At 38.7% G+C, this 13,366-nt stretch overlaps 1 protein-coding gene across 18 annotated transcripts in view; it reads right to left on the bottom strand.

Annotated features, from left to right (window-relative positions):
* LOC129360806 (disks large homolog 3-like) overlaps nt 1-13,366 on the bottom strand; it is a 104,762-nt gene that overhangs the window by 11,376 nt on the left and 80,020 nt on the right. For all 18 annotated transcript variants that reach the window (XM_055031227.1, XM_055031226.1, XM_055031228.1 and 15 more), the window contains one exon: nt 1,314-1,428. In XM_055031227.1, the coding sequence (XP_054887202.1) occupies nt 1,314-1,428 (115 nt within the window). The remainder of the gene's footprint in view (nt 1-1,313; nt 1,429-13,366) is intronic.

The following is a 13,366-nucleotide window of genomic DNA, read 5'->3' as shown; positions in this document are numbered from 1 at the left end:
AGTAGGAGGAGGAAGGAAGCAAGTGCAAAACAGAAAGGAGGTAAGGGCAAAAAGAAGGTGGAGTTACATCCACCCAGGCATTTTGTAAAGCTGAATGGTTGCCAAGGAGGTTAAAGGATTTATCAAACATGCACTGAAAGAATCAAAGCAAATCTCCAGGTGTATTTTTGATGAGGGACTAACATTATAACATGATGTAAAGTCAAAAAAAGTCAAATTTACATGATACTGCCCCTATGAGTGTCTGCAAACTCCCACCTGTAGGGGGCAGTACTTCTTATATCTACTACACTGCTGCTTCAGGTTAACTTGATGTCCAGCTATAGTCCGTGTTTGGTAGGGCGAGTAATAAAAAGCCAAATTTACAGCATAGAAAATTGCTAAATTTCTTACAAACATTTGTAAAGTAACACAGTAAAATCAAATTTTAATTTCAACCCTCCCTTAAAAAAAGCTTAAAACAATTGCAAAACATAATAAGTAATAAAAAACAATGACTGTTCGTTGTCCATTACTTTTACAATATTAGTCATAATGGACACTATGTGATGTACATAAAACTGCATGTTATTTGTTTACATAAACATACATCAATATAAAACAAAAAAGAACAAAAAACCATTCATCTAGTGTTAAATAGTAAGCAAAAACACCAGGATTCATATTTTAATATATGTTTTTGTCCAAACCAGTGCATTAATTGTTAAATAAATTTTCTTTTAATCCAAAAATACATTCACAACTTTAAAAAGATAAGACCTTTAAGCTGAGGTTAGGAGAAGTGCATCAGAGCTTCAGCAGAAATAAAAGGAAGTACTCTGACTATGGCGTTACATCACATGGCCGTTTCACCTTGAACCTTGTCCAGCCTTTTTCACTGTGGCTGTGCGAACAAAGCGCCGCCACCTGCTTTCATTTCTAAATGAACCTCCATCCAGTTTGGCAACTGGCCCAAAGTGTCATAACGCGAGTCACTTTGACAAGCCCCTCTGTCAATCTGCATTAAAGGAAGCCGAGGCAATGTCATCCCAGGCGTCAAAACAACAACACGGGATGTCCGTCAGCTTTTACAAGATGAATGCCGTCAACCCGATGCCCTAAATTAAACGTTCTCTCACTTACAGCACAGCTTAAGATACAAAAAACAAAAAAAAGAGTAAAAAAGAGCCATGTGTGCCTGCTTTTAAGAACACGTGCATTCGGGCTTCTTTCACCCCCCACAGACAAGCCGAGGTTTGTTATGCAAGAGTGGTTATTTTAACAGCAGATCTCTGAATTTGATGTAACGAGTGCAGCTGCGTGTTTGTGTGTACCTGACATAGAGGGAGCGCTTCTCGCTGGTGCGCAGGGAGCCTGATCCTGAACTCATGCTGCTGTTCATCATCTGCTCCCTCAGGTCGTGGATCTTCGACTCAAAGCGACTGTACTCTGCCGTGAAAGAAACAAAAACACAGAAATGTGTCAGCATCATCGCAAAAATAGGAAACGGGGTCTTGAGCAAACAGGCTGCCACTCTGTGTTGCAGTAGTAGGGCTGTCACAATAAGCAATACATCAGTTAATCAGACGACAAATTAAAACGATGTCCATTTTTATGATTTCCTCTTTTCTTTCTATCAGACACTGGATGACAAGAGTCTTGGATCTGGTGTTTTGGCCCATTTTTTGAAGGACAATTTGTTCGTAATTCATCCGTTTAGTTTTTCTATTTTGAAAAAACTATTCTGAATACTTAAAATGTCTTCATGTTTTAAATGTTCATTAAAATTAAAAGTTTATTAATCTTTGAGAATTATTATTATGCCATTAGCATTATATTCCTCAAAAATGGTCTCAGAGCGACAATATTATCGTTTATCACAATAAATCAATCACTTAAGTTTATTTGTGTAGCTCATTTCAGCAACAAGTTCAAAGCGCGTGACATAATAAAAACACGAAAACTCATAAAAACAAAATACAGTCACCAATTGAGGAACCAGTAACAAACTTTACATTTTGTCATGTAATGAAATAAAATTTGTTGGTCATTTTTCCAATAGTTGTTGTTCAGAAGAAACTCTGAACAGATGGGTTTCAGCCTTGATTTAAAGGGTCTCAGTGTTTCGGCTGTTTTGTAGTTTTCTGGAAGTTTGTTCAATAACGTCTGGGTCAAATTTGTTATCGTGACAGACCAATATGGTAGTATTGATCAGTTTATATAAAAGGAGCCCACTGAGTGTTATTTTGCTTTAGCATTACCATAGATTAGAGTTTTGTTTAGCCCAGCAGTTAACTAAAGTGAATAGAGGAAAGGTTCAGAGAATCCTTAAGCTGATTAATGACCCCAGGTGCAGATGGTTTATCACAGATCCGCCTTACACATCCTGTAATGTCTCATGTCAGGTAATTAATTACACTGATTAATTAAGTTCAACATGGGCTCTTTAGTGAGGTTTAAAAAAGGGGGGAAGGCCTCCAAGAATTTCTCGTGCACAGCCATTTGTCAAAAGTGTGTAAATCCAGCAGCATCTCTTTAGCTCAGGGATGATATATGAATCCACCTGGACCTTCTCATTAGGACGGCGCTCATTAGCCTGCTGGGCGCAGCGAGCTTTTCGCCGAGGCTGCTGGAGCAAGTAAGGCCACCTCACCAGAGAGCGATGGCAGATAAACAGATGGGCAGAAACACAAGGAGGTGATCGCACCGGAGACTTAAAAACCCGAAACATTCTCTTTATTAAGCACGCCTTGCTAATAAAGTGCAGGTGGGCTGAAACAATTAATTGGATTAATCGATTATCAAAAATAATTGCCTACTAATTTAGTAATCGATTCATCGTAACTGGAGAATAAAAACTGAAAAATCAACATAATCAGAGCAGTGAGTAAGCTAAAATTGTACAACTTAGTATAAAATGTATTTTATATCTAATGTATTTTAAGTGAAAAATACATACATTTTGCATTTAAGATAAAAAAAAAAACCCTCCTTTATTTGCAAATATGCTCTCCCCAATAGTCCTTAAGAGGCTGTTTTACTTTTTCCTGGTTCAAATTCTGTACAAATCTCCTATTAAGCACTTTGTTCTATTTAACTATTAATTAATTGGTTAAGATTTAGTGGTAAAAAAAAAAAAAAAAAGCAGAATTTGATGCATCTTTTTCTACAGATTAATTGATTGTCAGAATAATTAATAGCATAATCTGTTACTAAACAGCCCAGCAGGTGATACAGTTACATAAGTAAACAATACAGATGCACAATTTTTTTTTAAATTGAAACCAATATCTGTCAGTTTTCTCATTCCAAACATCATTAACCAATAGTCGAAAACACAAATAAGGATACGAAAAAAATGTAAGGCTGTGACATTAACACTCTAATCAAGACTAAAACTAGTTGACTTACTGAAAGATTTAAGATTTTAAACCAAAAAAACTTTTCCTTCAACATTTTCCAAAATACATCACAAACTGAAAAAAAAAAGGCCACACCACCAGATATGTTATTGATTCTATTTGTTATGATATTGAACAAATTTTGTCATAATTAATTTTCAGGAAAAACTCAGAGACATTTGACAGTGATTGTGTTAACCTGAATATTTGTATCCACTAAAGTGAAGGCCTACCTATTTATCTATCAGTATGATATAATTTGCATCACGGGAAAAAAAACCAAAAAAAAAACCTGTGTGGATGGGGGACCAAAACTTGCATTAGCCCTGAGGCCCACGACCTTCTAAATCCGCCCCTGGTTGCGACACAGACTGAGGAAGTTAACAAAAACATTCCTGAGGAGATTTTTGGTCCATGTTGACATGATGAGATCACAGCAGGTTTTTATCAGGAGGATCTCATTCCACCAACTTGTGCAAGCCGTTAAAACACAATGAACTATTGGTCATGGTCAACAAGCCAGTTTGAGGCCATTTAGAGATGCACTGATCTGCAGGAAGTAGCAATCAGAAGATGGGTACACTTTAGGGACAAAAGGACAGGCATCACTGGGAAGTTTTAAATGTGCTATTGGTATCAAGAGTCCTGAATAGAGACAGACAACTATAGTATCCTCATTTTATTGGAATTGAGAAATCTGATTTGTCATCAAGACAAACTCGACATGATTACATGATGATGTTTGCTAAAAAATATTGTTACAGTTTTCCCAAGTATTGGTTACACGTGAGAAACAATAAATATCAAAATACGATCAAATTAAGTTATTGTGCACCACTTGGCAATTGTGATTGCATAAGTTTGCAGTGGAATGCAGTCAAAATCATTTAACCTTTATATCATGACTTTTATCATTATAGTAGTAAATGCCACAGAATAGCACAATAAAATTTTAAGCCATACTGCACATCTCATAGAAGGATGCAAGGTTGTTGCAATGTGAGTAAATTTTTTCACAATATTTTGTGGTACTTATTGAATACCAGTAAAATAATAGAAAAAATATTAAAAACTTATTTTCAGTCTTTTTTAGGTGACTAAACTCCCACAAAACCAAATATTGCTCCTTAACTTCATATCCATTTTAAAACTCAGGACACTGAGTGTGTACAGACTGGTCAAACAGGATGGGAATGTAGCAGTTTTTCTAAGAAAACAAAACAAAAAAAATATCTGTATTCACAAAACTGTGAGAGTTGTAATTCGTGTAGGAAACATTTATACCAACAAGCTACTCAAGAACAACTTCCTCTTTTAGGTCTAAGATCCAGTTTTATGAGTTTCAAAAACTCATAAAACTGGATCTTGTGACGGAGACTATTAGTAAATATTGCGATGACGATATCAGCTGCAATAAAACACGTTTAACTCACCCAGTGTATGACAAGCCTGATGGGCCACTAGGCGGAGGATTGTTTGCTTATTGATTTTAGTTCTTTTTTGTACACCAGCAAAAAGAATCTTTTTGGTGAAACGGTTGGAAGCACAACGGAAACGTAGCTTGGTCAGTTTGTGAACTCAAAGGGAGACTGAGGTCAGGTGACTTTTTATTCACCGGCACGCTGTGACCACTTCCTGTCCTTACCGGTCGGCACGCCAACAACTTCAGCTAGCAAAGTGACAAGTCATGGATAAACAATCAAAAAATGTGGACACTTTGAATTAGGATGAAAGATTTATTTTAATTGTATTTTTTTAAAATGTTTGCATTTTTAAGAATTTATAGTAGCCATTTCTGTGTTCATGTTTTCCAATAACAATTATCTAGTGATATTTTACAATTTCCTTCAATGCCCGTTTTTGTTGTTCCTGTTTTATTTATCTGTTCTGGATATTTTAAAATGACTTCCCTTTTCCAGTGTTTAATACTCATTAGAATTTTTATTTTATTGATACTTGCATTGCCATTACCATTATACTACTTGAAAATGGTCTCAAAACAATATTATCATTCATCTTAACTTCTTGGACTGTTTAATGTCCAGTAAAATTTGTTATTATGTCAACCCTGGGGGGGCTGCTGGATGACGCCTCTGGTGCCCCTAAAACCAGGCGGGTTTTCTGGTGGAAACACTCCGGTAATCAGAGCTGCTGCATTACACTTTTCCAGACAAGATTGCCAAAGAGTGTCACATTTTTTAATTGCTAGATTTGATCACAAAACATTGCAACAAGTATATGTCTTAATTGTAATTAGCCGACTACCTTACTGCTTCAATCGCTGAACGCAGGAAATATTTCTTGTAAGCCACTTGAGACCAAAGTCCTTTTACTATCAGGCAAAGACAAAGCAGCCTAATCAAAGCAAACACTCCATGACCACACAGATGACTTAGCTAAAGTTAGTCCCAAGCTCCTGGAAAACACAGAGCAGGTGTAAAAACAAGACCCAAATCACTCCCTGCTGAAAACTACTGCGCTCTCAAAGCAAACACGGATCCACTCCAGGCCTTGCCTCGGCTCTCCACCCTTTTCTCTGCTCAAAGGGTTAACAATGCAACAGAGTGACGCTGCAAGGTGAGGTAACCAGACACTGCCTGAGTGGCTGTAACCAACAGCAACCATCTAGCACTCCTTGAAACGGCGTTGCACAGGCGGAAGCAGCCATTCAGCTGCGTCCAACTGGCTTTCAGGCACAGGAGAGCAGGGAGCAGAGCACGTGAAGCAGCTGCTGGGGAGCAGAGGGACCGCAGAACAAGACAGGGAGTCGCTGAATAAAAGGGAGCTCCTTTAAAAATCCCTCCTTCACAACACCACCAACCTGACAGCTCGTCCTCAGAGCTCTCCCAGCGAGACAGAACAAGTGCAATCAGATGCACAGGTGGTGATTTACGTCCAAATGACTCATCTAAATAGTGGAAATTCAGGAGGAGCAGAAAAGAGCGATGCAATCAGTTTCAAGCCGAAGCAGAAAGTTGAAGCCGTAATCAGAAGATAAGCACAAACAGCCGCCACACCTTTCTGGTAACAGTGACATCAGACCACAGGAGGACTGCAAGAGTTCAGCATAAATACAGAAACTCATCATGTCAGTGTAATGCAGAAGGTAATGGAGGCAACTGAGCATCAGGGCTGAAATGATAAATCTGATAAATCGGTTATTGAAATAATTCTCAAATAATTTAATCATTGATTAGACAAAAAAAAAAATCCCATTTGCTGATAGATCAACATCTTCACATATAATATATGTAATTTAAATGTTTAATTTAAGATAAGAAAAAAACCTGTCAGTAAAAATGTTCTACCCAGAACTCCTTAAGCTGCATTACAATTATTAATTGGTTAATCACATTATTGGAAATGTTTGTTTTGGTGCAGATGCATCCTCAGCTACATACATTAAAGGAATTCCATGCTATTGCATTTAACCAAGATTTTTTAATTTTCTCATATTAAAAAATAATTTATTATTCATTTATTTGTATCTTATTGCATTTCTAATATTGTATAAAAATGGTTTAAGCAGTTAGATGAAAAATCTACTGAGTGTGCCACTTTTTTATCTGATTAAACATCAGAACAGTTTATTAAAAAAAATAATCACACCTTGACAATAATAGGAATACAACACATTACCTCTACCAACTATTTGTCTACATGCAAACATCACAGTAATGCAAACAACTCTCACTGCACTGTAGAAACAAAACAATAGCAATTATTCAAGTTATCTATGCCCCTAAAAATTAGATTAGTGTTTTTTTCCTCAAGTATCAGTCGGCCTTTATCAGCCATGTGACAAACTTCAGCAGGAGTTGTTTTATTTGCAGAATGGTCCTGCACTGTAGTGGGAAGCTTTGATAAGGATGATGCGAGGGTTAAGCTCATGATAGCATTACCGGATGGAAACCTAATCATCACCAAGCGTGAGCTGTGTTAAAAGACAGTTTAATGTTGACAGTGAAAGTCTCTTTCCTGTCTCTATGACTGAGGAATGGACTTTTTAGTTAAAAACATCTTTATGAGCAACGTGTCAGAAGAAAGCTGCAGAGATGTTTGAAAAAATATTAGCAAAAAGATCAGCGGAACAAAGATTTAGTTTTTGAAAATGCACTAATCTCGAAGTTATGAAGGCATTAATACAAATAAAGGAGTTGGAAATGTGGTGTAAGCCCTCGTACTGGCTCACTCTGTTTCTTCTCGCCTTGGCTGAATGTGACAGATGGGATTTGTTATTTCTGTTGTTTTATGTATTTATTTTGGATACTTAAATGTTTTCCAGTTCCAGTTTATGAAAATTTGAAGTTCATTTATTATTACCATTATATTATTTGAAAATGGTCTGAAAACCACTAATATTACTGTTTATCACAATAACTTCTGGGACAATTTATCAAAATTTATTGTGACAAGACTAACTGTAGTGCCTGCATCATACAACATCCCACGTCATAAATGTTTCCCTGACACAGCAATTCCCTCTCACTCTTCTGCAAGACCAAACATAAAATCACACAAGTGCTAAACAAAGTGGGTGGAATGGGCCCAACGAAGTCATGGACGTCCAGTGACACAAGAAAGTTGCACCTTAATCACAAATGAGAGGCAGCTAATATCTTACTCATTGCGAAGAGGAGGATTAAATTATTCTACTTTCAATTTGTCTCATAAATCGAAGCTGGGAATGATATCTAACCCCAGATGAGGAGAAAGGGATTGGATCTCAGCAATAGAATACAGTACCATAATTTTCACCATTTCCTGCTTTCAAATAAATATTTCACATGTGTGCAGTTGGCTTAATGAGGTACAAACTGCCAGCTGTGCTGTGAAACAACCATGCCTCCAAGTTTCACGACACGACTCAGCAGCCATATTGGATACAACTTGGAGTTGCTAGGCAAGGCTCGACTTTCTGAGGCGTTCTTGTACTTTTACCGACTGGGGATTCAGAAAAACAACTAATGGAAAATAGTCTAACATCTGAGAGCAGAGAGAAACATAAATATAACTACAAAATCAATGGCTGCTTGCTAAGAAGTATCTGGTTTTAGTTACAGTAAATTACCGTAAGTAAGTTGCTGGAATGCGTAACTTCTCCTGTCGGAGATGTGAGTGGTGTATCAGGATTCGTGAGCTGCGTCCTACGAAGAACCAGACCAGCCGATCGAGCATGAAGACGTGAGGCGAGCGGCCGCGAAACTGGATAGCCTAGCCTTTAGCTTTCTTAGGTTGCTAGGCGTCACGGTTGCCTAGCATTCATGATTATACATAAACTGGTTAAATGGTGGTTGAAATGTTCCTGAGCATTTTTGCCCAAATTTTATCTTTTATTTTTACAAAAATGATCTTAAAAAGCATGTTTGCAAATTACAAAAGCCAAACACGATGAATTTAACTTACATGTTTGTACTCCTTGATAATAATTACATCTAAAACTGAAATCCCACTCCATTTCTTGTTGCGTCATTACAATAACAAAAACGTCCCGTTCGACCAGCAATGCATCTTGGGATAGGGTGGGCTAAGGAGGATACACCAAACTCGTTCTTCTACAGAAGAGCCTTTGAATTTGGACAGACTTCGTCCAAATTTTGTCCAATCACTGAGATGTAATCACTTTACAGATAATTTCAGAGTAAACAGTAGAAACCCAGAGTTTTATTTTTTAACTGTGAGAGGCAGCCGACATGCCCAGATAAAACTAACACTTTGTAAAACAACAACAACATGCAAATGACACATTTTAGAAAAAATCAAACCCAAAACTTTCTTACTCTAAGAACTGCAACACTGTTCAGCTCACAGTTGTTCATGTTGTTCAAAATAAATTCAAGTCCACAAGCATTGTTTTGTGAACACTGCGATTTCTGTCCAGAAAACCGTTAATGAGGGACGTTAAACATAATTAGCTTTGTACAAAGCAAAGTGTGTTCTTGTGCTTTGCACTGTCCCAAGTTCCTCTAACAGCTTCATGGGAGCATTGCTAGTGTTTATTTAGCAATAAACCCCATGTGGGTACATTCTGTTACATCTGAACTGTGGAAGCATTTTAACCATAAAAAGATGCATGTTTTAAAGATATATTGTCTCACTTGAAGAACCATAGTTTCCCAAATGATCAAACCAGCTTCTGTGACTTCTCTATAAAAACAAACACACTGTTTTGACAACAGTTTTAAAAAGGAGAAGGTTCTTCCCTCCTCAGGTGAAAAACACGTGAAGTACTGCATGATTCTGTTGACTGATGCATTCTTGACAGGTGGTAAGTTCTGCATAAATGATTCATTAAACAGCAACACCTTTGAAGTGCTGCAATCGTGAGTGATTGCATTTATTATGACACTGAAATTCAGGTCCCTTATATCAATTAACACTCTGGAGCTGGTCTGTATTTTTAGGAGTGACCCACAGGAAGAAAAAAAAAGAAAAAGCAAGAAAGACAGCTAATGGAAACTGGGACTAATCTGTATCTCACTCCCACCGTGTGCCCTCATTAGTCGTACAGCTTTTTATTTTATTTTGGGGGACGGAGGCTTCTGGTTTGATCCGGTTAGGCAACACTGGATGGGGGGGGATGTGCTTGTAACGTGAGAAAGTGCAATGTTCTCAGGGACAGTCAAGCTAGTCGATGCTAACGCTCCATGGTATAGTGCATTGCAGACGGCACGTGATCAACTTCGCTTAAATGTGTTTACGAAAGTCTCAGATGCACAGTGCTGTGAGTCTAATGAGGGTGACACATTTCCTCCATAGTACTCCTCCCATTTACAACATCCAGAGACTTGGAGCGATTACATTCTTTCATGGTGTGGCACAACAGCATGCACATATACAACCTGCTTTTTTTATTTTTATCAAATTTAAAGAGCTGATGATGGTTTAATTATAAGTCTGCAACCTGGGGCTTTAGATAAAAATTATAAATAACTGAAGTTTCTAAATATAGGTACATAAACAGAAGCATATTTTAGAAGTTTTTCATTGTTTTTGTTGTCTAAAGGATGTTTATTTTTTCAAGATCAGATATAACATGTATGTACCCTCTCTTTGCAAAAGTTTTCAACTCCTAATGTGTTTTTAAAATAAAGAAATAGAAATAGAATTTTGATTCTTTAAAAATAAACTCATTTCCTACAGTACATATTTAACATTTGCAACTCTAAATTAGTTTTATTTAGCCGGACTAATGTCAAAAATGTTGAACTGTCATTTTCCTGTGACAGTTTGCTATGAGACAGATACTCTGTTAAAAAGTTGAGTTACTCTTCCTTCACCAAGTGCTAACTAGGAACAACCAATCACAGTCAGGAGGCGGGTCTTAATGCCGTCAATCATGGATTAAGACCAGCAGAGCTTGTTGTGAATGCTAAGGCTAGTTAGTATGGCCACCAATGTCTCATGAGTTGTTTCTCCGCCAATAGCACATTTAGCAACCATTAATAAGGGAGATTAACAGTGACACTCTTCCGGGCCCTGATTGGTTGTGTTTGGTCAGGAGCTGCACATTTCTTCAGACGGCAATAGCAGAACATGGAGGAAGAGGAGAAGCTGGATCTTTTTAGATTGTTATAATCCTGTCACAACAATGATGGGAGTTGTAACAAATAAAAAGCATGGTTTTATATGAAGGTTACATAGTGTAGCTTTAATGTTGCAGAAAGCCACCAACACCCAGGCAGGCCTCTTGCTGGAGCCTGTATTTTGCACTGTGGCCCCTCTTAGCGAACTGAGCTGGCCTTCGATCAAAGATCCATGGATGCCCAGTTCCTGGCCTCTGAGGAAACTCTGCAGGCATTTTGCCTGGCATAAACTAGCACTCATCTTCCACTCGCCCCCCTCTGATTGACTCGTCCCTGTACAGCTCATTGGGGGTTCCTTCTGCTCCAAAGTTAAATGAACAGCATGTCACACACTCCCTTTAAGATGCCAGTAGAATTGCTGGGCACAGATCACCAGAGGGAATGCAGGAAGTCAATCATTTGCCAGCACTTGGCATGTTGGTCCAGAGTAGTTAAGGACTGTACACTAGCAGATAAGTCCTTCACTGAATAACAAAGAGGGCACAGAGCTGACAGTAGGATCATTTGGTATGGAAGACAAAGCTGCCCTTTAACAAGCCGCGTAATTATTCAAGATTCTGCCCAACTGATTTGGCATGCAAGACAACATCAACTCTCAGAGCCAAGTGTGAACATGCATTATCTGTTTTAAGACCAGAAAAATTCAAACTGCACTCCTGTCATTTTTAATCTCAGTCAGTGGGGCTTTTAAGCTCAACATGTATATTACTTGACATCTGATGGTAGAGCTTTTATAGAAAGAGTTACAGTGGAAGAGAGAGCATGCTACAACTTATGCCCTTTTGCATTCCTCACATAGTCTAAATCTGAAAGCCTAGCCAAGATGTAAAGCTCACAATATCTTCAGTAGTGTTGCTACAGTATCAGCACAACATGCTTGGATACACAGAACAACAGAAAGAGCCCTGAATGTGTCCAGACAGCTGCAATGCAGGGCAAAGCTGGTGGAGCCATTTTGTTGAATAAACTTTAAAAACAAAAAAAAAAAAAAGAAGAAAGAAAAGTGAGCAGCTCTTGTAATTTATTCAGTCAGCAGATAGTGTGGTAAAGTGGAGAAATAAAAGTCATACAACGTCAAGATGTAAAGTTTACAACCTACAGGTGAGGTCATCAAACACTCACCTGTCTGACCACACCTGTGACCTAAAGGTTAAAGTTACACAAAGACAACTGTTGAATGGCTTCTGCTGCTTATAACAGTAACGTGACTCCACTGTCTTAACCCAATGGGAACAGGTTGTTTTTAAAATCATCAGTTAACTAAAATTAGGTCATAAAATTACCAGGTAATGGGAGGCGCTGACAACTTTAGTAAGGGTGAGGCTGTCAAATACGAGTTTAACCTTCATTTTTATTCTTTCTCTTCTCTACAATAACTCTCAGATACCTGAAATATGAGCTTTTCTTAAGGTGTGCCAGTATTGAAGCTACAGGTTACTGAGAAACGTCCCCAGTGCAGTAACAGGTAAAACGAGCATTTCCACTCACGGAGTTTGTTCCTGAGTCCAGGGCTCGCTGTTCTCGACTCTCTTCCCCCTTCGGCTCACCTCGGCTCAGTCAAAGTGTGGCTATTGTTTCGCTGGGGCAACCGGTGGTTTCTTCATCCAGCCATTAGGGACTTCATGCGGCTCCGGTCGTGCTGCTGCTGCTCCTGCTGTTGTATCCGAGCCCATCCCCCATCCACACCGCCGGGGAGAGACCGATAAAGTTTACCGCTTTCCACCTTCACCGTCAGCACATTCAAACTTTCCTCCGGTGCCTCGGCGGGAGTAGAGCCCGGTTAGAGTCCCCTTCCCATCGCCGCCCCGGGTTTGTGTCCACAAACTTCTCGTCGGGGGCTCGGAGCCTGAACTGGGGCGGACGGGAGGTATTATTTTACCCGCCTTGGATCTGGCTCAACTCTTCAGGCTGCTAATACAGGAGCCCGCCCCTGAACCTGAATACCTTGCAGCCGACCTATCCGAAACACCGCCCCCGTTAGCCGCTTAGCATCACCGGATACACCTCACTGCACGACCACGGCCCGCCGAACCCACCCAGAACCACACTTTAATAAGGTTAGACAACTTCCAGAACATCTCCATCTAAAAAGGAAAGCTGGAGAATGTCTTCTCTGTCAGCTGTGAGCCTGCCATAGTAGATCCTACATTTCCCACAATGCAACGAGGAAGCAAAGCTGTTCACACACATTCTTTGGCTAATTAATAGACGTAGGTAGAGTACCCACAAATTGTACTCGAGTAAAAGTAGCACTTCTTCAACATATTTTACTCAAATAAAAAGTAGCCGTCCAAGAAATTAATCAAGTAAAAAAGTATTTGGTAAAAAGTCTATTCAAGTACTGAGTCACTGATCAAATTATTAACCAATGTTTAAAAAATTACATCAGATTTAAACATG

Source organism: Poeciliopsis prolifica, unplaced genomic scaffold, assembly GCF_027474105.1.
Source record: "Poeciliopsis prolifica strain line A6 unplaced genomic scaffold, Auburn_PproV2 SCAFFOLD006, whole genome shotgun sequence".
NCBI classification, from domain to species: domain Eukaryota; kingdom Metazoa; phylum Chordata; class Actinopteri; order Cyprinodontiformes; family Poeciliidae; genus Poeciliopsis; species Poeciliopsis prolifica.
Note: the sequence above shows the minus strand (reverse complement) of the source record. Positions and strands in the feature narration are given on the sequence as shown.